The sequence below is a fragment of the Mesoplodon mirus genome (assembly GCF_964341445.2).
Source record: "Mesoplodon mirus genome assembly, chromosome: 6".
NCBI classification, from domain to species: Eukaryota; Metazoa; Chordata; class Mammalia; order Artiodactyla; family Ziphiidae; genus Mesoplodon; species Mesoplodon mirus.
The window spans coordinates 86,978,763-87,004,443 of NC_138982.1; the positions used below are offsets into that span (position 1 = coordinate 86,978,763).

At 40.4% G+C, this 25,681-nt stretch overlaps 1 protein-coding gene across 3 annotated transcripts in view; it reads left to right on the plus strand.

Moving 5' to 3' along the window:
• The first annotated feature begins 140 nt into the window (after positions 1–140).
• The window catches only part of CCDC191 (coiled-coil domain containing 191), a 104,852-nt gene continuing 79,311 nt past the window's right edge, over positions 141–25,681 (plus strand). For 2 of the 3 annotated variants that reach the window (XM_082625038.1, XM_082625040.1), the window contains exons 1-6: positions 141–293; positions 2,742–2,780; positions 7,022–7,163; positions 18,734–18,877; positions 22,573–22,751; positions 24,222–24,445. In XM_082625038.1, coding sequence (XP_082481164.1) covers positions 201–293; positions 2,742–2,780; positions 7,022–7,163; positions 18,734–18,877; positions 22,573–22,751; positions 24,222–24,445 — 821 coding nt within the window. In that variant the 5' untranslated portion in view covers positions 141–200. The remainder of the gene's footprint in view (positions 294–2,741; positions 2,781–7,021; positions 7,164–18,733; positions 18,878–22,572; positions 22,752–24,221; positions 24,446–25,681) is intronic. The other variant, XM_082625039.1, reaches the window with a different exon arrangement.

Here is a 25,681-nt window from a genome sequence, read left to right on the forward strand (position 1 = left end):
GGACTGCTACCATCGCCATGGGTAACTGAGCATACACGTTCCGCCTGCGCAAGGCCTCCTGGGAGTGGTGGTTCGACGGCGCCCCACACCTGCAGCCTTTGTGGGCAGAGGAACTACAACTCCCAGAGAGACCCGGAAGCAGCCTAGGCAAAGGAGCGGTTGTTTCAGCTTTGGCCGAAGTCCGGCCCTGAGCCTGGGAAATGCTTCTGGCGCCCCAGGAAAGGACCTCCTCAAGGAAGAGGTCGGGGCTGAATGGATGGAAACAGTTTACAAGGAAGCCGAGTCCCACCAAGGTGATCCATTCCTATCGGGAGCTCTTGGGGAGGCGAGGGGAGGGGAGGCGGGGACCGGCCCTAAGGCCAGCCGCAGCCCCACCTGCGCTTCCTCCCTCTTGCCCCAGGGGTATCATTACCTGGTCCGCTCCTGCCATGACCCACTGAGAGCCAGCACTGCGCTAAGTGAAGGGGGCCTAGGAACTTTGGGGCTTGGTTACCTTACGGCTTTGATGGGCAGCGTCATGGAAGAACTGTTTCCATCTAACGCTTTTCTCAAAAACCGGGGAGTCTTGATAGTGCCCATCCCGGTGAAGAGAATTCGAGAGCTATCCCTGCTCCCCACCACTCCTGGTTTTAGGGAGGTTCCCACACGGTTTCATTTCTTTTTCTTTTCTTTCTTCTTCTTCTTTTTTTTTTTAATGTTTTGCAAATCATAGGAAACTTCTTTATTGGAGGGGTAAGATCTTTACCTTAAGTCCTCGGCCTCATATTCCTCCCCTTCTAGTTTTACATAAAGTATCTAAAATGAACTCAGAAATGCAATTGGATATTGACTATATCAATACTTGATTCACTTGAAAATCTAAATTCTAGAAACAATCAAAAAATAGATCCTCTTTATATTTGCCACCTTCTTTGATTCATTAGCATCCAAAGACATGGAAAACTGATAACCCCACTGTAAACTTGAAATGTGTAAATGACATGTGAAAAGTCACAGTCACACGGAGTGTGCTTTACACAGACTACTTTTTTTTAAATTAATTAATTTCTTTATTTTTGGCTGCGTTGGGTCTTCGTTGCTGCGCGCGGGCTTTTCTCTAGTGGCGAAAGGGGGCTACTCTTCGTTGCAGTGCGCGGGCTTCTCATTGCAGTGGTTTCTCTTGTTGCGGAGCATGGGCTCTAGGCGCTTGGGCTTCAGTAGTTGTGGCTCGCGGGCTCTAGAGTGCAGGCTCAGTAGTTGTGGTGCATGGGCTTAGCTGCTCTGCGGCATGTGGGATCTTCCTGGAGCACGGCTCGAACCCGTGTCCCCTGCACTGGCAGGCGGATTCTCAACCACTGCACCACCAGGGAAGCCCCACAGACTACTTTTTTTAACAGTCACAAAAAATGAATGCCTTAAATGTAAATGGGAGTACCAAATGGAGGGCTTCTCAGCTTACAGCTGTTTTCACCCTTAAGTTACACCTCCTTAAAAAATATTCTGTAGACATGTGGCGTTTCTGAGGCCCCTAGGCAATTGTGCTTGCAGGTTATTCTAAATATACCAGCTAAATAATGCACTGGACATATTCTACTTGGTGAATATCTTGCGCCAGATGCTGGAGTGTGCAGACTGGAGCATTAGAGAGACTTGGAAACGGAGTCTGCTCCTGTTATACCAGTTCCATAATAGATTGGATCCAAAGTAGGTTATGGGTATAAACTTGATGATGAAAGGTAAAAGCTGGGGATAGTTTTGGGGACCCCAAAAGGAAAGTTTTTGCTGCTAGTGCTCATTGTTACTGCCTAGAGGATAGAAAGGTAAAAACACAGGATCTCCTTGAGGTTCAATTGTGTTTGAATAGGATCAGCTGTTTCTTTGTTGCAGCGACAAAATTATTCAGCAGTACAGCTGCATTAATTAGTTATCTGTAAGGTGCTTTGAAGGGGAAGTGTTATATAAGTGAAGGATAGTATTATACCTTTCCCTCCTGTATGTGTCAGCATACTCATTTAGATATTCCCTTATTTATTTAAAAACCCACCTGAATTATTAGCAAAGCAAATACCTCTATTTGTTAAGTTGCTATTAGAGGGAATTCTGCAAACTTCTGAGAGTTAACAGAGAGTGAAGAAAGCAGGTGTCCTACTGGTCTGATTTCTAATTTCAGATTAATATCTGACTGACCTGGGTAGAAATTTATGCGATTTCTGCCTTATTTTTGCTCTGTAAAACAGTGGAAGACTGGTTATCCCTCACTCTACCCCCCATTTCTTATTGGACTAAACAATATCCCTGCTCTAGGTAAATACAAGTTACTCGTGAAAAGAGGGGTCTGGGGAGAGGCGCACACCTTTCTCCAAGCAGATTTGCTTCCATGACACTTGAATAACCCGACTAATTAATCAGTGCTTATTTGGGTTTTTATAAGGAATATTATATGTAGCATTCCTCTATCTTGGCTCTTAACCCTGGGGAGCTTTAAAAAAATACATGGGCCCTACCCCAGACCAATTGAATCAGAATCTGGAGATGGGCCTAGGTAAGAGATAAAGCAGTCAGAAGTTGTTCCAGAGAAGGCTTCGTGTTTTCTTCATCCTACCAGCATTCTGTATTTTTTTGTTGCTGAACTTTCTAATGCAGTGCTTTGGGGAATGACTAAAGGACGCTTGTCCCCATGCTTCAACCAGAAAGACAAATTAAAATGGCAAAGATGATAGATACATTGCTGGGTACTAATATTCTGTATATATTATCTACAGTCTGTGTTTGACCCTGACAATGTGGAACACTGGATTAAGGTAAGGATATTTCATAATTAAGATAGAAAGAGAATTAAGAGTCACACATAATCAGATGGAATAGGAATACTAATAGGTCTCCATCTTGCATATATTTTGCTGTTTTCATTCCCATGTGACTATATATGTTGCCTTAGTTTTGTATCGTAGTACATTTTCATGATTTTGTGGCTTCTAGTAAAAGCATGAATGACAAGATAACAGGTAGACATCCTTTCAAATGCCATGAGGATCATCTGAAGAGGATTAAAGGAGGAGGGGAGGAGAAGCCTTAGGAGAGGACATTGTGGCTTTCCCCAGATAATTGGAAAGAACGTACTGTAGTTACATTGACCTGTGGGACCAATACAATAGGTAAAAGCTATGCATGCATCACAAGTAAGAATCTTCTAGTAACTAAAGCAATCCAAAAATGAAGTGGGCATTCTTATAAACAGATGGATTTTCTATCACTAGAGGTATTCAAGTGGCTTCTAAATGGTCACTTAATGTTAGGACTAATGAGGAATACGTTTGAGCATTTAGTGGGGGTGGCGGATGGTGGTGGATTGGGTTAGATAACCTCTGAGGTCTCTTCCAGGCCTGAGATGTATATTTTTGAGTCCAAGTACCATTTAAGTTGAAAGTACCATTAAACCACTACCAGTGCGTGCCTCCGAGTGTCATTTTGGCAAGTTGCCATACTCATTTGTGCACCACATGTTTCAAAATCATGCAGTATTTTCCTGGGAAAATATCCTTCTGCCTATTAGTATTTTTTTTTTTTTTTTGGCGGTACGCGGGCCTCTCACTGTTGTGGCCTCTCCCGTTGCGGAGCACAGGCTCCAGACACGCAGGCTCAGCGGCCATGGCTCATGGGCCCAGCCGCTCCGCGGCATGTGGGATCCTCCCAGACCGGGACACGAACCCGTGTCCCCTGCATCGGCAGGCGGACTCTCAACCACTGCGCCACCAGGGAAGCCCCCTGCCTGGTACTGTTTTGAAGAGCTATTACTTATCTAAATTGACAGGCATTATGAGCACCAGGCCAGGTGGAACCTAGGCCAGATATAATCACTGTTAACCATTTTTTCATCCAGCCAGTATTTATTAAGTTCCTGCCCAGTACTAGCCCACTATGTTGGGCACTGGAAGTAAAACAGTGCACGGGGCAGGTACAGTTTCTGCCCTCCCAGAGTTTATAGTCCAGTGGGGGGCTAAACAACTTATTTTAAATTGTTGGGAGAATTAAGGATGCAGTGGAAGCTCATGGCGTGGGGCGCTCATATAAATGGGGCCAGGGAAGCTTCCTGGCTCCTGCAGAAGGCCTGACTTAGAAGACAATAAAATGGGTCCACCGTCATGGAGGCTAGCCTCTAGGAAGCACACTTCTCAGTCTCCATCAGGCTCAGCTTGCGTGTCAGTGTTGAAAGTCAGAATGCCAAGCCTTTGAAGGGCTTAATTGTACATTTAGTCACCGTCTCCCCCAGAGGGGAAGATTTAGGTAAAATAGAAGGATAAAATTCTGCTGTGACTTGTCTGCACCATTTTCCTCTTTCATGCCGTTGTCAGCCAGCTTGAGTTGGTTAGATTTTATCATTCCTCTAAAACTTCTGCAGTAGCTCTTTCTCCATTATACCCTCAAATCTCCCGTCTTGAAAAAAAATCAAGAAGTTCTCATTTCACCATGCAGTCCATTCTGACTGCCATACTATTTCTTTTTCTTTTCCAGTATCTTTGGATGTATAGCCTGGACTCCTTGCCTTTGTGTTTTTATTATCCTCTTGTATCCAAAATTATTTTCCTTCAGTTTCTACTTCTTACCACTCCACAGAAAGTTGTCATAAATGACTTCCTGAGTAAATCCAGTGATCCGTTCTCAAACTTTTTAAGGTCTGTTTGATACAGTTATCACTTTTTAATTCTAGTTATCACTTTTTTATTCTAGAAATTCTCTCCTCCATTACCTTTTCGTGACACTGTTTCCTCTTTTCTTTTTTTTTTTTTTTTTTTTTTTTTTTTGTGGTACGCGGGCCTCTCACTGTTGTGGCCTCTCCCATTGCGGAGCACAGGCTCCGGACGCACAGGCTCAGCGGCCACGGCTCACGGGCCCAGCTGCTCTGCAGCATGTGGGATCTTCCCAAACCGGGGCACGAACCTGTGTCCCCTGCATCGGCAGGTGGACTGTCAACCACTGCGCCACCAGGGAAGCCCCCCTCTTGCTTCTCTTAATACCTCTCTGTTCACTCCTCTGTCTTCTTGTCTGATTTTGTTCCCTAATATATCCCAACTCTGGGTGTACCCTAAACTGTTACAACTTCTAGAACTAAGATTTCCAAATCCACTGAGTGGACCACTCACTCAAAATGGAAGAGGGGGACATATATGGAAAGATAATGTGGGAAACAGATCTCTCCAGAGTGACCTCATAAAGAATAAATGATACTTTCTTGACTCTAACCCTGATTAGATCATTTTTCTTCTGATTCATATCTTTTCCCATATGTTCTATTTTCTACATCTTTTTCAAGTTATCCTTGCCTTTTCAACTTTATTCCTCTGCTTCTAATTCAAACTTAGTATACAAAACCCTTGAGAGTTTAAAAGGTAAAGCCCATGGCAGGTTTTGACAGTTGTACTACCAGTCTTTCCACAAAGGGCACGAGGAAAAATCATTTTCAAAATAGGTCAGACAACAACATAAACTATGGGAAAGTGTGGCTTTTTTGAATAACTCTTTAACATAGTCATTCTTTAACAAACATTGATGGGGCATCTGTTATGTACCAAGCACTGTTTTAGGTGCTAGGGGTTTCACGCATGAAAAAGACAAAAATCCCTGCTTATGTTCAAGTTAGGGGAGACGATAAATGATAAAATATGTTATAAGGTCATAAGTGCTACAGAGAAAGTCAGAACTGCCGAGGGAAACTGGGAGAGCCAGGAGGGGGGTGTTTACAATTCTTTAAGGGGTAGTCAGAGCGGGCCTTGCTACGAAGGTGACATTTGAGTAAAGACTTGAGGAGGGGAGCGAAACAGTAGTACGGCCTTCTGGAGGAGAGCAGTCAGAGGGGAAGAAAGCACAGAGGCTGAGGTGAGAATGCGCTTGGCATGTTTAAGGAGGAATGAACAAGGAAGTCAGAGTGGCTGAGGTAGAGTGATCAGTGGCAGGAGCGGCAAGCGAGCTTAGCGGGCTCACAAAGGGCCTGATGTTGGAGGACCACGGAGCACATCATGAGGACTTCGACTTTTGTTCTGAGGGAGCTAGGGAACCATTGAAGGGTTTTGAGTATAGTTAATAGGAGACGGCTTTCATTTTAAAAGGGTTTCTCTGGCTGCTGTGGTGGGAGACTATTCCAGAAAATGTGTCAGGAGATGGTGGTGCCTTGGACCAGGGTGATAGCACTGGAGGTAACAAGAAGGGGTCAGCTTCTGGATATATTTTGAAATTAGAGTCAACAGATTTCCTGACAGATTATGTCTGGGATAACAGAGAGTGGATTCAAGAAGGCCTCCAAGATTTTCGTCCTGATGAACTGAAAGAATAGTCACTACCTGAGTTGGAAGGCTGGGAACACAACAGGCATGGAGGAAAAACCAGCTTGTGGTGTGAGAGGGGGGAAGTTGGGGGTTAATTGTAAAATACACTTTTTATACCATGCAGGTAAACCAAAATGCCAAGAGTTTGTCCACCTCTGCTAATCCCTTCCCCGTTGCTGTGAATTTGGCCATACTTTTACTAGATTCCCACTGTTGAGTTAAAATATTCCTGATTACTGCAGTTCAATGACTCTGTTTATCCCACTTTTTTTGAACTTACAGTTTGCCTAATATATGATGGGAAGTTCCTTTCAGAGGTAATTGAGGAAGTGTAGCTACCTGCCTCTGGTTCATATTCATATGCAAGTCCTAGTGGCATGGAAACTAATAAAATATTATATATTTTTTAAAATAAAATGTCCAGGTGTCAGGATCCCATTACTAATGCTCTAAACAAAAGTTATCTAAAGCTTAAATTACCTTTTGTTCAAATATAAACATTGTGAACACCTGTTAAAACTTGGTAAAATACTGTAATTAATCGCATATTTAATGAATGAAATTATTTAGGGTGGATGTTTAAACCTCAGAGTTCCTTTAAAATTGGAAAAATGAAAGTATCTTGGTAGTTGGTAGAAGATCAGATTCTTAAATAGGAGAGAAATTCTCTAACCCTGAAGGAAGCTGTCATCTTAGTGGATTTTTTCTTTTTTCTTTTAAAGAGAGTGGAGAAAACTTCAGAATTTGCAGTTTCAAAAGCATTTTCTGCTGGAAATTCAGATTTATCCAGAAGGCTTTGGGGCCAAATTGTAGATTTGGAAACACCTGAGCAAATAGAGGATCATGATGAAGTCTATGCAGAAGGTAAGAGAATACATTTTTTGCTGCGATGTTAACAATTCTTTGGAGTACAACTTACTAAAGAGTAACCCATAATGTATTTCAAAGTATGAAATGAGAGCTTTTCTTTCTCTTGTTCTTAATTTTTGTTTGTTTCTACTTCCCTGAAGCTAATTTACTTTAACTCCAATATTACAAGTCAGTTTACATTTAAGGCTTATTTTGTCTCTTGAAGTAGAACCACATCCAGAGGCAGTTTTGACATAACACAGTTATCTAGTAAGTGTAAGATATTAATCCTGTGGCACGGAGGGCAGCTTGTTAACTTGATCTACTATCATACGGGTAATCTGACCACTAGTTTATAAATCAACTTTGTTCTTTATGAAGAGAGTCTAAAGCTGACCTCACCTCCCTGCCTCCCCAAAACATTTATTCCTCTGGAATTCAGTATTTTAGTTACTGATGCCCTGAGGAACTCCACTGTTTAGGGGTGAAGAGATCAGGAGGGACCAGCAAAGAAGACTGGAAAGGAGAGGCCCCTGAGGTAGGAGGAAAGCCAGGGTGCCATGTCCTAGAAGCCAATTTCCATTTGGATCATTTATGTCTCCAGTTTTTCAGATTATTTCTTCATTTATTCAACATATATATTAAATTGTTACTCTGTGCCAGGTACTATTTTAGGCATTGGAAGAGCAGGTTATGAACAACAGATGAAGTCCTTGCTTTCATGGAGTATACATTCTAGAGTGGGAATAAATAAAACGAAAAATAAATGGTCAGGTAGTGATAAGTCATCCGAGTTTGGACCTGAATAACAAGAAAGGGCCAGGTGAGCTGTGATGGAGGAAGAGCATCCCAGGCAGTGGGAAAGGTGGCATCAAGAATTAAAGTACAGGGCTTCCCTGGTGGCGCAGTGGTTGAGAGTCCGCCTGCCGATGCAGGGGACACGGGTTCATGCCCCAGTCTGGGAAGATCCCACATGCCGCAGAGTGGCTGGGCCCGTGAGCCATGGCCGCTGAGCCTGCATGTCTGGAGCCTGTGCTCCGCAATGGGAGAGACCACAACGGGGAGATGCCCGCGTACCGCAAAAAAAAAAAAAAAAAAAGAATTAAAGTACAGAGAGACCTTCAAGATGGCGGAGGAGTAAGACGTGGAGATCACCTTCCTCCCCACAAATATATCAGAAATGCATCCTACAGAACACTTATTGAACACTGGCAGAAGACCTCAGACTTCCCAAAAGGCAAGAAACTCCCCATGTACCTGGGTAGGGCAAAAGAAAAAAGAAAAAACAGACAAAAGAATAGGGATGGGACCTGCATCTCTGGGAGGGATCTGTGAAGGAGAAAAAGTTCCCACACACTAGGAAGCCCCTTCACTGGCAGAGACGGCGGGTGGCAGGGGGAAGCTTCGGAGCCACAGAGGAGAGTGCAGCAACAGGGTTGCAGAAGGCAAAGCAGAGAGATTCCCACACAGAGGATCAGTGTTGACCAGCACTCACCAGCCCGAGAGGCTTGTCTGCTCACCCAGCGGGACGGGTGGGGACTGGGAGCTGAGGCTTGGGCTTCGGAGGTCAGATCCCAGGGAGAGGACTGGGGTTGGCTGCGTGAACACAGCCTGAAGGGGGCTAGTGTGCCACAGCTAGCCAGGAGGGAGTCCGGGAAAAAGTCTGGAACTGCCTAAGAGACAAGAGACCATTGTTTTGGGGTACGCGAGGAGAGGGGATTCAGAGCACTGCCTAAACGAGCTCCAGAGATGGGTGTGAGCCGCGGCTACCAGCGCAGACCCCAGAGACGGGCATGAAATGCTAAGGCTGCTGCTGCAGCCCCCAAGAAGCTTGTGTGCAAGCACAGGTCGCTATCCACACCTCCTCTCCTGGGAGCCTGTGCAGCCCACCAATGCCAGGGTCCTGAGATCCAGGGACAACTTTCCCAGGAAAACACACGGCACACCTCAGGCTGTTGCAACATCACGCTAGCCTCTGCCACTGCAGGCTCACCCTGCATTCTGAACCTCTCCCTCCCCCAAGCCTGAGTAAGCCAGAGCCCCCTAAACAACTGCTACTTTAACCCTGTCCTGTCTGAGCAGGGAACATATGCCCTCGGCGGCCTACACGCAGAGGTGCAGCAAAATCCAAAGCTGAACCCCAGGAGCTGTGCGAACAAAGAAGAGAAAGGGAAATTTCTCCCAGCAGCCTCAGGAGCAGCAGATTAAATCTCCACAATCAACTTGATGTACCCTGCATCTCTGGAATACCTGAATAGAACAAATCATCCCAAAATTGAGGCGGTGGACTTCGGGAGCAACTGTAGACTTGGGGTTTGCTTTCTGCATCTAATTTGCTTTTCATTTAATGTTTATCGTAGTTTAGTATTTAGAGTTTATTATCATTGTTAGATTTGTTTCATTGATTTGGTTGCTCTCTTCCTTTTTTCTTTTACTATATATATATATTTTTTCTTTTTCTCTTTTTGTGAGTGTGTATGTGTATGCCTCTTTCTGTGATTTTGTCTTTATAGCTTTGCTTTTACCATTTGTCCTAGATTTCTCTCTGTTTTGTTTGTTTGATTTTAGTATAATTTTTAGCACTGGTTCTCATTGCTGGCTTTGTGTTTTCGTTTGGTTGCTCTCTTCTTTCTTTCTTTTTTTTTTCTTTTTTTCTTTTAAGATTTTTTTATTTCTAATAATTTTTAAATTATTGTTTATTTTAACAACTTTATTTTATTTTATTTTTTCTTTCTTCCCTTCTTTTTTTCTACTTTTTCTTCTGAGCCATGTGTCTGACAGGGTCTTGGTGCTCCAGCCAGATGTCAGGCTTGTGCCTCTGAGGTGGGAGAGCCGAGTTCAGGACATTGGTCACCAGAGACCTCCCGGCTCAAACAGCGAAAGCTCTCTCAGAAATCTCCAACTCAGCACTAACACCCAGCTCCACTCAATGACCAGCAAGCTACAGTGCTGGCCACCCTATGCCAAACAAGTAGCAAGACAGGAACGCAACCCCACCCATTAGCAGAGAGGCTGCCTAAAATCATAATAAGGTCACAGACACCCCAAAACACATCACTGGATGCGGTCCTGCCCACCAGAAAGACAAGATCCAACCTCATCCACCAGAACACAGACATCAGTCCCCTCTACCAGGAAGCCTACACAACCCACTGAACCAACCTTAGCCACTGGGGGCAGACACCAAAAACAATGGGAACTACAAACCTGCAGCCTGCCAAAAGGAGACCCCAGACACAGAAAGTTAAGCAAAATGAGAAGACAGAGAAACACACAGCAGATAAAGGAGCAAGGCAAAAACCCACCAGACCAAACAGATGAACAGGAAATAGGCAGTCTACCTGAAAAAGAATTCAGAGTAATGATAGGAAAGATAATCCAAAATCTTGGAAATAGAATGGGAAAAATACAAGAAACGTTTAACAAGGACCTACAAGAACTAAAGAGCAAACAAACAACAATGAACAACACAATAAATGAAATTAAAAATTCTCTAGAAGAAATCAATAGCAGAATAACTGAGAAAGAAGAACAGATAAGTGACCTGGAAGATGAAATAGTGGAAATAACTACCACAGAGGAGAGTAAAGAAAAAAAAATGTAAAGAACTGAAGACAGTCTCAGACACCTCTGGGACAGCATGAAATGCACCAACATTCTAATTATAGAGGTCCCAAAAAAGAGGAGAAAAAGAAAGGGACTGAGAAAATATTTGAAGAGATTATAGTTCAAAACTTCCCTAATATGGGAATGGAAATAGTCAATCAAATCCAGGAAGAGCAGAGAGTCCCATACAGGACAAATCCAAGGAGAAACACTCCAAGACACATATTAATCAAACTGTCAAAAATTAAATACAAAGAAAAAATATTAAAAGCAGCAAGAGACAAACAACAAATAACATACAAGGGAATCCCCATAAGGTTAACAGCAGATCTTTCAGCAGAAACTCTGCAAGCCAGAAGGGAGTAGCAGGACATATTTAAAGTGATAAAAGGGAAAAACCTACAACCAAGATTACTCTACCCAGCAAGGATCTCATTCATATTTGACGAAGAAATTAAAACCTTTACAGACAAGCAAAAGCTAAGAGAATTCAGCACCACCAAACCAGCTTTACAACAAATGCTAAAGGAACTTCTCTAGGCAGGAAACATAAGAGAAGTAAAACACCTACAATAACAAACCCAAAACATTAAGAAAATGGTAATTGGAACATACATATTGATAACTACCTTAAATGTAAATGGATTAAATGCTCCCACCAAAAGACATAGACTGGCTGAATGGATACAAGAACAAGACCCATATATATGCTGTCTACAACAGACCCACTTCAGCCCTAGGGACACAAACAGACTGAAAGTGAGGGGATGGAAAAAGATATTCCAGGCAAATGGAAATCAAAAGAAGGCTAGAGTAGCAATTCTCATATCAGACAAAATAGACTTTAAAGACTGTTACAAGAGACAAAGAAAGACACTACATAATGATCAAGGGGTCAATCCAAGAAGAAAATATAACAATTGTAAATATATATGCACCCAACGTAGGAGCACATACATAAGGTAAATGCTAACAGCCGTAAAAGGGGAAATCAACAGTAGCACAATCATAGTAGGGGACTTTAGCACCCCACTTTCACCAATAGACAGATCATTCAAAATGAAAATAAATGAGGAAACACAAGCTTTAAATGATACATTAAACAAGATGGACTTAACTGATATTTATAGGACATTCCAACCAAAAACAACAGAATACACTTTCTTCTCAAGTGCTCATGGAATATTCTCCAGGATAGATCATATCTTGGGTCACAAATCAAGCCTTGGTAAATTTAAGAAAATTGAAATCATATCAAGTATCTTTTCTGACCACAACACTATGAGACTAGACATCAATTACAGGAAAAAATCTGTAAAAACTACAAACACATGGAGCATAAACAATACACTACTAAATAACCAAGAGGTCACTGAAGAAATCAAAGAGGAAATCAAAAAATACCTAGAAACAAATGACAGTGAAAACACAACGACCCAAAACCTATGGGATGCAACAAAAGCAGTTCTAAGAGGGAAGTTTATAGCAATACAATCCTACCTTAAGAAACAGGAACCATCTCGAATAAACAACCTAACCTTACACCTAAAGCAATTAGAGGAAGAAGAACAAAAAAACCCCAAAGTTAGCAGAATGAAAGAAATCATAAAGATCAGATCAGAAATAAATGAAAAAGAAATGAAGGAAACAATAGCAGAGATCAGTAAAACTAAAAGCTGGTTCTTTGAAAAGATAAACAAAATTGATAAACCATTAGCCAGACTCATCAAGAAAAAAAGGGAGAAGACTCAAATCAATAGAGTTAGAAATGAAAAAGGCGAAGGAACAACTGACACTGCAGAAATACAAAGGCTCATGAGAGATTACTATAAGCAACTATATGCCACTAAAATGGACAACCTGAAAGAAATGGACAAATTCTTAGAAGAGCACAACCTTCTGAGACTGAACCAGGAAGAAATAGAAAATATAAACAGACAAGTCAAAAACACTGAAATTGAGACTGTGATTAAAAATCTTCCAACAAACAAAAGCCCAGGACCAGATGGCTTCACAGGTGATTTCTATCAAACATTTAGAGAAGAGCTAACACCTATCCTTCTCAAACTCTTCCAAAATATAGTAGAGGGAGGAACACTCCCAAACTCACTCTATGAGGCCACCATCACCCTGATATCAAAACCAGGCAAAGATGTCACAAAGAAAGAAAACTACAGGCCAATATCACTGATGAACATAGATGCAAAAATCCTCAACAAAATACTAGCAAACAGAATCGAACAGCACATTAAAAGGATCATTACACCATGATCAAGTGGGGTTTATCCCAGGAATGAAAGGATTCTTCAATGTATGCAAATCAATCAATGTGATTCACCATAGTAACAAACTGAAGCATAAAAACCATATGATCATCTCAATAGATGCAAAAAAGCTTTTGACAAAATTCAACACCCATTTATGATAAAAACCCTCCAGAAAGTAGGCATAAAGGGAACCTACCTCAACATAATAAAGGCCATATATGACAAACCCACAGCCAGCATCGTTCTCAATGGTGAAAAACTGAAACCATTTCCACTAAGATCAGGAACTGAACAAGGCAAGGTTGTCCACTCTCACCACTATTATTCAACATAGTTTTGGAAATTTTAGCCACAGCAATCAGAGAAGTAAAAGAAATAGAAGTAATCCAAATCAGAAAAGAAGCAGTAAAGCTGTCACTGTTTGCAGATGACATGATACTATACATAAAGAATCCTAAAGCTGCTACCAGAAATCTGCTAGAGCTAATCAATGAATTTGGTAAAGTAGCAGGATACAAAATTAACACACAGAAATCTCTTGTATTCCTATACACTAATGATGAGAAATCTGAAAGAGAAATTAAGGAAGCACTCCCATTTACCATTGCTACTAAAAGAATAAAATACCTAGGAGTAAACCTACCGAAGGAGGAAAAATACCTGTATGTAGAAAACTATAAGACACTGATGAAAGAAATTAAAGATGATGCAAACATTTGGGGACATATACCATGTTCTTGGATTGGAAGAATCAACATTGTGAAAATGACTATACTACCCAAAGCAATCTACAGATTCAATGCAATCCCTATGAAACTACCAATGGCATTTTCATAGAGCTAGAACAAAAAATTTCACAATCTGTATGGAGACACAAAAGACCCCGAATAGCCAAAGCAATCTTGAGAAAGAAAAACAGAGCTGGAGGAATTAGGCTCCCAGACTTCAGACTATACGACAAAGCTACAGTAATCAAGACAGTATGGTACTGGCACGAAAACTGAAATATAGGTCAATGGAACAAGATAGAAAGCCCAGAGATAAACCCACACACATATGGTCACCTTATTTTTGATAAAGGAGGCAAGAATATACAATGGAGAAGACAGCCTCTTCAATAAGTGGTGCTGGGAAAACTGGACAGCTACATGTAAAAGAATGAAATTAGACCACTCCTTAACACTACACACAAAAATAAACTCAAAATGGATTAAAGACCTAAATGTAAGGACAGACACTACAAAACTCTTAGAGGAAAACATAGGCAGAACACTCTGACATAAATCACAGCAAGATCCTTTTCGACCCACCTCGTAGAGAAATGGAGATAAAAACAAAAATAAACAAATGGGATCTAATGAAACTGAAAAGCTTTTGCACAGCAAAGGAAACCATAAACAAGGTGAAAAGACAAACCTCAGAATGGGTAAAAATATTTGTAAATGAAGCAACTGACAAAGGATTAATCTCCAAAATTTACAATTAGCTCATGCTGTTCAAAATCAAAAATAAGGGGCCTCCCTGGTGGCGCAGTGGTTGAGAGTCCGCCTGCCGATGCAGGGGATACGGGTTCGTGCCCCGGTCTGGGAGGATCCCATATGCCGCGGAGCGGCTGGGCCCGTGAGCCATGGCCGCTGAGCCTGCGCATCCGGAGCCTGTGCTCCGCAACGGGAGAGGCCACAACAGTGAGAGGCCCGCGTACGGAAAAAAAAAAAAAAAAAAAAAAATCAAAAATAAAAACAACCCAATCCAAAAATAGGCAGAAGACCTAAATAGACATTTCTCCAAAGAAGATATACAGATTGCCAACAAACACATGAAAGGATGCTCAACATCAGTAATCACTAGAGAAATGCAAATCAAAACTACGATGAGGTATCACCTCACACCAGTCAGAATGGCCATCCTCAAAAAATCTACAAACAATAAATGCTGGAAAGAGTGTGGAGAAAAGGGAACCCTCTTGCACTGTTGGTGGGAATGTAAATTGATACAGCCAGTATGGAGAACAGTATGGAGGTTCCTTAAAAAACTAAAAATAGAACTACCATATGACCCAGCAATGCCACTACTGGGCATATACCCTGAGAAAACCATAATTCAAAAAGAGTCATGTACCACAATGTTCATTGCAGCTCTGTTTACAATAGCCAGGACATGGAAGTGACCTAAGTGTCCATCAACAGATGAATGGATAAAGAAAATGTGGCACATATATACAATGGAATATTACTCAGCCATAAAAAGAAACAAAATTGAGTTATATGTAGTTAGGTGGGTGGTCCTAGAGTGTGTCATACAGAGTGAAGTAAGTCAGAAGGAGAAAAACAAATACTGTATGCTAACACATATATATGGAATCTAAAAAAAAAAATTTGGAGAACCTAGGGGCAGGACAGGAATAAAGACGCAGATGTAGAGAATGGACTTGAGACCATGGGGAGTGGGAAGGGTAAGCTGGGACAAAGTGAGAGAGTGTCATGGACATATATACACTACCAAATGTAAAATAGATAGCTAGTGGGAAGCAGCAGCATAGCACAGGGAGATCAGCTCCGTGCTTTGTGCCCACCTAGAGGGGTGGGATAGGGAGGGTGGGAGGGAGACACAAGAGGGAGGAAATATGGAGATATATGTGTATGTATAGCTGATTCACTTTGCTATAAAGCAGAAACTAACACACCATTATAAAGCAATTATACTCCAATAAAGATGTTAAAAAAAAAAAAAAGTTAAAGTACAAGCTTGGTGTGCTTGAGGAACTGAAGGAAGACCAGTGTTGCTGCAGCTACTCCATGGAGGTGAGCTTGCAGGCGTGAGCAGAAGACATGTCACATAGGGCCTTATAGGCCTGGGGGAAGAATTTAGATTTTATTCTGAGTATGATTAGACATCATTGAAGGGTTTTAAGCAGAGGTGCTTAAATATATGAAGTGCTTTTAATATATGAGGTGCTTTTAATATATGAAGAATGATTTATAGGGAAGAAAAAGGGAAAAGGGAGACTAGTGGGAGGCTATTGTAGTGGTCTCTGTGAGCTGTAATGGCACTTGGTCTTGGGTGGTTGGTGGTACTGGAGTTGGAGAAAGGAGATTGATTCAGTAATTGGCAAGGCTATGTCTTACCCACCCCTTCTCCCACCCCACCAATAGGAATACACACTATACTTTAGCCACTCAAGGTTTCCAAAAAGTCCTGCAGTTAAATATATATTTACTTACCCCATTTTCCAAGCTTCCTAGAACCTGAACTCTTTTTATCTTGAAATACATATTAATATCCTGAGAAGCTAGTGATCCACATTAGAAAGTACTAGTGTATGAATAGAACATGTGTTTCAAAGGTTTATATCCTTTTTTCCTCCTCTCATCAGCTGTCTATTGATATTCAGTAAGAACTAGTGTTCTGGGGAACATACTTTGAGAAACTCTGCTTTGAGGTAGGCGTCAAGCCTCTGATCCAACATGAAGCGTTACTACAGTTGAACCCTCCCAGAGACGTTCTCATTCCTTGTTCTTTTGGAGCACTTCATAGTAAACCTCTATTTACTAATAAATGGCATTTAGTAGATCCAAATTATTTTACACATAATTTATTATAAATATGTGAACCATTGTACACAGGGTTACTCAGTAAATATCTGCTCACTTTCTCTACCTTCCTCTGAAAGCCAGTAGTATCTGTTGCTAGCGTACTTTTTTTTTTCCTGCGGTACACGGGCCTCTCACCGCTGTGGCCTCTCCCGTTGTGGAGCACAGGCTCCGGACACACAGGCTCAGTGGCCATGGCTCACGGTCCCAGCTGCTCCGCGGCATGTGGGATCCTCCCAGACTGGGGCACGAACCCGCGTCCCCTGCATCGGCAGGCGGACTCTCAACCACTGCGCCACCAGGGAAGCCCTGTAGCGTACTTTTTACACCTAGTTTCTATCACCTTGATTCATTTTTTTCTATTTTTACATATCACGGATTCCTATCTATATTAAATGTCTCTTGGCATCATTTAGTATTTGGAAACACTCCATTCCCTTAGAGTTGTGCAATAATGATAATAACAATGATGAAGATAATACTAAAATAGACATTTTTCTTCTTTGAAACACCCATGCCCTATCCATAAGAGCTGTATGATAATGATGAAAGTAATGCTAAAGTAGACATTTTCTCTCATAACTCTATAATTAAGAAGATTTTCTGAATGTCACTAAGAAAGAAATCCAAATGGAAGTTGGCTTCCAGGATATCACACTCTTTGATTTTCCTCCTATCTCAATGGTCTCTCCTTCCTAGTCTATTTACCTGGTTCTGCCTTATCTCTTCAACCTCTAAATACTAGAGTTCCTCAGGGCTTAGTCCTTGAACCAGTTCTCTATCTACCTTCCTCCTTTGCTGATCTCATTCATTTCTATGGCTTTAAATACCATTTGTTTGCTGACAACACCCATGTTTATTTCTTCAGCTTGGACCTCTCCCTTGAAATCCAGATGATATAACCAATACCTATTTGACATCCCTATTTGGATGTCTCATAAGCATCTCAAACCCAACTCATCTGATACTGAACTCCTGATCTTCCATCCAAACCTGCTGCTCCCTTGGTCTTCCCTATCTCGGTAAATGACATCTCCATTCTGTAGTTGCTTAAGCCAAAACCCTTATAGATTTCTTTCTCTCACATTCCATATCCAGCCCATCAGCAAATCATGTCAACTCCACCTCAAAACATTATGTTCTAGAATCTGAGCATTTCTAGTACCTCCACTTGGCAGGTCCAGGCCATCATCACCCCTTTTCTGGATATTTATCTCTCAACTGTTGTCTCCGGCTTCTGAGCTTGTCCCCGTATAGTCTATTTTAACATAGTAGTCAGAGTGATGCTCTTAAAATATGTTACCTCTTTGCTCAAAAACCTCCCATTACATACAGAGTAAAAGCCAAAGTACCTAGAATGCTGTCAAGACTTATCTAAACAAAGTGTTTTCAACCTCAACACTGTTGATATTTTGGGCCAGATAATTTTTGTTGTGGGGCCTGTCCTATGAATTGTAGGATGTTTAGCAGCATCCCTGGCCTCTACCCAGTTCCCCAGTTGTAATAACCAAAAATGGCTCCAGACATTGCCAGATGTCCACTGGGGAGTAAGATCACCCCCACTGCTCTAGAACCACTGCTCTAAACCTGATCCCTACATTACCTCTTCTAGCTCATCTCCAACTACTCTCCCTTCACTCATTCCTCCAGCTATACCACCTCCATGCTGTTTTTCCAATACACTAGACACTCTACTGCCTTAGGGCCTTTGCACTTGTTTTCCCTCTGCACAGATTAATTTTCCCTTACATAGCCAGATGGCTCACTCCCTTACTTCCTTCCCTTTTTTGCTCAGATGTCTTCTCAGTGATGTCTCCTTTGACCACCCAAAACCCAGTTTTAATTTAAAACTATCAACACCCATCTTTCATTTCTTGTACACCATTTCTCCTTCTCCTGCTCTGTTTTTCTGACTTGCTTGTTCATTGTCTCTCTTCCCCAATTAGAACATAAGCTTCATGGTGGTAGGTTTTATTTTTCCTCTTTTATTCACTGGTATATTCCCAACATCTAGAGCAGTACTTGACTCATGATAAGTGCTCAGTTAACATTTACTGAATGAGTGAAAACAGCAAATGAAGAAAGTCTCCGAAGTAAAAAGATGTTTTTGTTTTATTGACAGCTCAGGAATTGGTCAATGACTGGTTAGACACCAAACTTAAACAAGAACTAGCAAGTGATGGGGACGGTGATGCTGAAGACACTGTGTCACGTATCCCTCCTGTGCCAGAAGCCAACGGGCATTTGAAATATGACAAGTGCGATGGTAAGAACTTACTTAATTGTGCTAAGCTTTAACATCCAATGAATGTGTCCAAGAACGTGTCCAAAACTTTTAAACTGTTTTGAATAATAAATGATATGTTATTTGACTTTTCTGTGTTTTGCTTAGTTTTGTAATTGGCTTTAATTTTTCTTGATTCAATTTAAATTACTTATCTATATCCTCAGTAAATTTGTCATTTTTTTTAAATTAAAATATTCTATTATTTGTAATTCTTCTTATGATTATAAAGGCAATTAATGCTGTTTAAGAGTGCCTCTTTCCATATATTATTGGATGACCATTTACTTTGATGGCTTTTAAATGTTTTACTATATTTAAGCATTGATATCTCATTTTGTGTTTACAAAATGCTTCATATATCTTTATAAGGGAGGTTAGTACTTGTACATGGAGTTAGTTCAGACAAGTTAAATAGCTAACTTGTGAGGATTCCTCAGTTGTAACCAAAGAGTCTAAGATTTTTTTCCCTAAGCATAAGGGTAGGCATAGTGATGGTGGTGGCATCTTGCCATGCATGGCTCAGACACCCCTGATGAGCTCATCTTGCAGCATTTCCCTTGTTTAGGACACTACAGAATCCCCAGCTCACAAATCACAAAGTCATGAGCCCTTAAAGTTTGGGGACTCCTCAAGATCACCTAATCCAATCTACCCTCTTCACCCCCTTAGACAGAGATTCTTCTACAGTATCCCTAATATGGGGTAATACAACCTCTGCCTGAACACCTCCCAGGATAGGGAGCCTGCACTCTGGGAGGAGCCCATTCACCTGTTGTGAGGCTCTAATATTCATAAATTCTCTCTTAGTTAGGAGAATTAGGATTTTGTCCTCAGTAACTTTTACCCTTTTGTGCAACAGAAAATAATATCATGTTCTCTCTCTCAAGAACAGTCTTTTCTTTTCTTGTGGGAGTTGTAATCATATCTGATCTTTCATATACATCAGTCTTCCTAGATTAAATAGCACCAGTACTCTCAACAGTTCTTTATATCACATTGTTTCTAGATATACAGGTTGCCACCTTCTGGATGTTTTCTAGTTTAATGATATCATTATTAAAGTGAGGCATTTCAGTACGTAATATTTATTCTGAAGCATGTCTGAAATGTAATGAGACTGCTACTTTCTTTCATATGGTGCTAATATATCTAGTTATATCTCTTTACTTAGATTTGTTATTACCTTCTAGTATCTTATGAGGCCTCACTCATCTTATGCTTGTAGTATTACTTTTTTGGGGGATCGAAACATTGAACAAAAATATTACCTAGCCATTAAAAAAGGATGTTTATCAAAATTATTAACTAACGGACTTCCCTGGTGATGCAATGGTTAAGAATCCCCCTGCCAATGCAGGGGACACAGGTTCGAGCCCTGGTCCAGGAAGATCCCACATGCCGTGGAGCAACTAAGCTCGTGTGCCACAGCTACTGAGCCTGCATGCCACAGCTACTGAGGACCGCACATCTAGAGCCCATGCTCTGCAACAAGAGGAGCCATCACAACAAAGAGTAGACCCTGCTTGCCGCAACTAGAGAAAGTCCGCGTGTAGCAATGAAGACCCAACACAGCCATAAATAAATAAATAAATAAATAAATAAATAAATTATTAACATATGATTATCTCAATAGGTACAGGAAAAATACTTGACAAAATTAATTCCTGATTAAAACTCTCAGCAAACTAGTAATAAAAGGTAAATTTTTCATCCTGAAAGGGGCATTTACATGAGACATATAGAAAACAAATATCAAAATGACAAGCGTAAATCCTGCCTTATCAAGAATTACATTAATGTAAATGGATTAAACATCCCAATCAAAAGATGGAGACTGGCAGAATGAACTTAAAAATATGACCTAACTATATGCTATCCCAGGAGACACAGTCTAGAGTCAAAGACACAAACAGCTTGAAAATAAAAGGATGGAAAAAGATGTACTATGCAAACAGTAACCAAAAGAGAGTGAGAACAGCTTACTAATCTCAGAAAAAATAGGCTCTAAGATAAAAAATTGTTACTCAAGACAAAGAAGGGCATTCTATAATAATAAAAGGGTCAATCCATCTAGAAAACATAAGTGTAAACATATATGCACCTAACAAAGAGCCCCCAAATATGTGAAGCATAAACTGACAAAATTGAAGGGAGAAACAGATAATTCAGCAATAACAGTTGGAGACTTCAGTACCCCATTTTCAATAATGTATGGAACTAAATAGAACATCATCAAGAACGATATTCAATATTGCTAGTCATTAGGAAAAAGAAAATTAAAACTACCATGAGTAACCACAATGCACCTATTAAAATGGCTTAAATTAAAAGACTGATCATACCAAGTTTTGGTAAGGATGTGGAGGAACTGGAACCCTCCTACACTGCTGGTGAGAATGTGAAATTGTATAACCACCTTGGAAAACAGCTTGACAGTTTCTTAAAAAGTTAAACACATACTTATGCGATCCAACCATTCCAGTCCTAGGCATTTTTCCAAGAGAAAAGAAAGCAAATGTTCATACAAAGACTTGTACACAAATGTTCATAACAACTTTATTTGTAATAGCCAAAATCTGGAGGCAACCCAAATGTTTATCCCCAGATGAATGAATGAACAAATGTGGTATGCCCATACAGTGGAATACTACTCAGCAATAAAAAGGGATAAACTATTGATACAACAACATGAATGAATGTCAGAATAATTATGCTGAGTAAAAGAAGGACAACCAGAAAGAGTACATAGTATATGATTTAATTGATACCAAATTCTGGAAAATTTAAACTAATCTATTGGCAGAAAGTAGGTCTGGGGTTGCCCGGGATAGGGCAAAGAGCATGGGGAGGAGTGAGAGGAAGAGATTGCAAATCTGCGTGAGGACCCTTTTGCAGCTGACAGACACATTCATTATCTTGATTGTAATGATGTTTACTTATATCTATATATGTCAAAGCTTACTGCAGACTTTAAATACTTACACGTTGATTACATGTCAATTATACCACAGTAAAGCCTTTTTTTTTTTTAGATGTTGGCGGTAGGAGTTTATTAATTAATTTATTTATTTTTGCTGTGTTGGGTCTTTGTTTCTGTGTGAGGGCTTTCTCTAGTTGTGGCAAGCGGGGGTCACTCTTCATCGCGGTGCGCGGGCCTCTCACTATCGCGGCCTCTCTTGTTGCGGAGCACAGGCCCCAGACACGCAGGCTCAGTAGTTGTGGCTCACGGGCCTAGTTGCTCCACGGCATGTGGGATCCTCTCAGACCAGGGCTCGAACCTGTGTCCCTTGCATTAGCAGGCAGATTCTCAACCACTGTGCCAACAGGGAAGCCCCTAAAGCCTTTTTTAAGAAGAGCAATGGAGTCCTCAAGGATGTTTAGATCCTTGTAACATAAATGTAAAAGTACTAGCTTTTAAATTTGGCAGTGAGGGAGTTAGTGACTTGGGTGAGGGCAGTTCCTCATGAGTGGAGGTTTTTTCCCCTTAGTTGAAGGTAATTGCTGAGGGCTGTATTCATCCAACTGGCATTATCAGTTACTATTTATCGAACACTCACAGCTTTGTATTTTTATTGTACCAGGACTATTTACATAAATATGGAAATTATACTAAAATTAAGTTTTAAAAAAATTAAAAAAATTTTCCTTCTTTGTTGTTGTTATGTTTCCCCCAGATTTATGTGGTTATTTGGAGGAAGAAGACGAAAGTATCACCTTTCAAAAATTCATAGACCATCTGCTCCATAAAGACGTGGTAGATTCTGGGATATTGGAAGATCTTGGAATGAATGAAAACCAAGACAAGAAGTGGCAGAAGGATCCTCATCTTACCATGGAGATGAGACATAAGCAGGTGGGAGGGAAAAGCAAAATTAAAATGGATAACAGGAAGCAATTTTTGTGTAACACATTTAATAAGCTTAAATAAAGACTTAGGCTTTATTGTGAAAAAGGGTGCCATCTGTGGTTTGGTTAGAAAGAATAAAAATAAAATATAAGAACTTCAGAAGAAAAATAATGCTCATAAGCTGAGGATAGGAAACAATTTATTTAAGAAAAGCAAAAAGAGGAATAATTGATTTTAACCATGAGAGTGGTGAGCTAAACTTTATTAGTTTGGATGTGATACTTCCTATTGTAAATATGTAGATTGGGTTTTGCTTGAATTTGGTTTTTGTATTGTGACATCAAGATATTAATATCATGAATATTCTGGTGAATGTTATAATGATAATTCTTTTCTAGACAGTGGAAAAATTCACTTATTTTGTGATTATAATTTGAAAGGGAAGACAGAGCGGAATTAAATCTAGTTCAGCTGTTTTGAATTACAAAGGCGTATGGGAACTTTCTTTTCTCCAAAGGGAATAGTAGGTTATAGGAAAAAAATTCATCTCAACACTTTGTAGAGGAACTTCAGGAAGTCCGAAAGACCAAGTCTTTTCCACATGTCCAGAACCAAGACCAGAGTAGTATTAACGTCTATATGTGTGTATGCTATCTTTTTATAACACTGAATTTCTGATTACTTTAAACCATAATGTATGCCAAAGCAGCACTAAGGATTTGAGAGAAACTGGAGTAGAAGCATGATCCTGGTTTGGATTTATGATAAAAGGGAAGAGAGAAGGTTCAGTAAGAGGTAGCCGTTATCTAGAAGTCTTATCATAACTGAAGAGTAAGATAAGGGTAAAGTTAAGTGAAGCAGGAAGGAAAGGACCACTCCTTAATTCATAGCTAGTCTAAAGAATTGAGTTTGAAAAAAATGATTGTGCTTATTCAGAAATATCTGCGAAGTTTGTGGTTTTGATTTCCAAATATGATCCAGAATCACTGATAAATTCAAATAAAGATAGAATTGAATAAAAGGTCCTGATGCTCCTTTAAGGCAGTAAATCACTGTTCTAGCCTTCACAAAGTTGCCTCTCCAAAATATCCTTATTCTTTCTTAAATTATAATTAACATACAGACAGAGCCTAAATAAAAGTAAAAATGTATGCCTTGGAAAATCTTATGGATTGAAAATCATTACTAAATAAGAATCCAGAATTTGGCATCCAACCCATTGGATTTTCAGCTTTTCTGTAGTGCCAATCATTCCCAAATTGTTTGGAGTCATCTCACCTGACTTCATTTAAAATTTTGTATAGGCCATTACCCAGTAAACAAATGAGTTTCCCCTATTTTTCTGATAAACAGTGGGGTTCTGGGCCAAAATGTTTCAAAGTAGTTGTATTCTGAACTTCAAAATGTGTTCTAAGGTTTTGCATATCCCTTTCTACTTGAAAGGCTGCATTTCACCCTTGTTGTATTCTCTTTAAGGTAAAAGAAAATCGCTTAAGACGTGAGAAAGAACTGGAGCGCCAGAGAATTGAAAAGACCCTGAAAAAATCAACCTTCTTAGAGGCTCAGTATCTGGTGCAAGAAGAGAAAAAAAGGAAGGCTCTAGAGGCCAAGAAAGAGGAGGAGGAGATTCAAAGGGAGATGGTAAGGCTGCGGAGGGAGATAATTGAGAGGAGACGCACTGTGGAAGAAGCATGGAAAATGTAAGCCAACCTGATGAGCAGCGTGAAGTTTTTTTTGTTAAAGCAGTCATTTTGGAAGTACTTTAAAGGTCCTTAAAATGCACAGACAATGCAATAATAAAACACAAAAGAGAAATCACCCACTAGTCCACCATCTTAACAAGTTAACTATTTCCATTTTTCTATGTTTCCTCGTGGTCTTGGTCCCTTTATGAACTTAACTGCAACCATAAAGTACATTTAATTGGTTATTCTGCTTGTTGTAATAACCACATCGCCTGGAGTCCTAAGGTCTGTATATTACTCCACTGAGTTCCTATACCATAATTTATGTAATGACCTCCACTCCCTATACTGGTAAGCATTTCAGCTAATTTCAGATTTTTCACCAATAGTGCAGTGAGCATCCTTAAGCATAGAGCTTTTTCATTCTTTTGAATTATGTTCATAGTGTAATTACTGAGGTAAATTGTGTAGGTTTTTTATGACTTTTGAAACATTGCCAAATTCCTTTCCAGACGAGTTGTGCATATTTACACAATTGCTGACAGTGAGCCCCACTCAGCATTGGGGGAGATCATCATTTTGAATATTTTTGCACTTTTAATAGGTATTTTATTGGTCAGTGTGCATCTCTTTGTGTACCTGAACATTTGTAAGGTTGAACACGTTTCCTTATGCATGTTTGCTAATTATGCCTCATTCTATTGTGAATTGCCTCAGTGTCTTCTGATAATCATACTGAGAGTCACCATTGCCTTACTGCTACTGATGAAGAAAAAGAATATCTGACATAAGAGGGAAATCAAAATACTCCTCACAGGATGTAGTACTATTGTGTATCCTCATGCAGAAAATGAGCTTCATAAATGAAATAACTAATGTATTTATTCTGAGAACCAGCACTGGTGCATAAACTGCAAAAGCCTTAGGACAATGTACCTGAAATGCCTGAATACTCAAACTGAGGGGCCAGAAAGACCTATTATCCTGCCACCCGCTTCCACCCCCATTAGCCTACACAGCTTTTCCCCCTGTGTTCTTGACTGCTCTCATCCTACCCAGTTTAAAACAGCTCGGCAGTGGACGTGCATTTCATTCTTCCAAGTGCCAGGCTGAAGCCTCCTCCAGAGGCCTTTCCTTTCAGAAAGCAATCTCCAGTTTTTTAGTGAGTTCTTGCTAAGGTCAGCCTTGCTCTTCAGATTGTTCTCAAGCCCTGAAGAATCTAGGCTGACCTAAAATAAATTGTGAAAACAA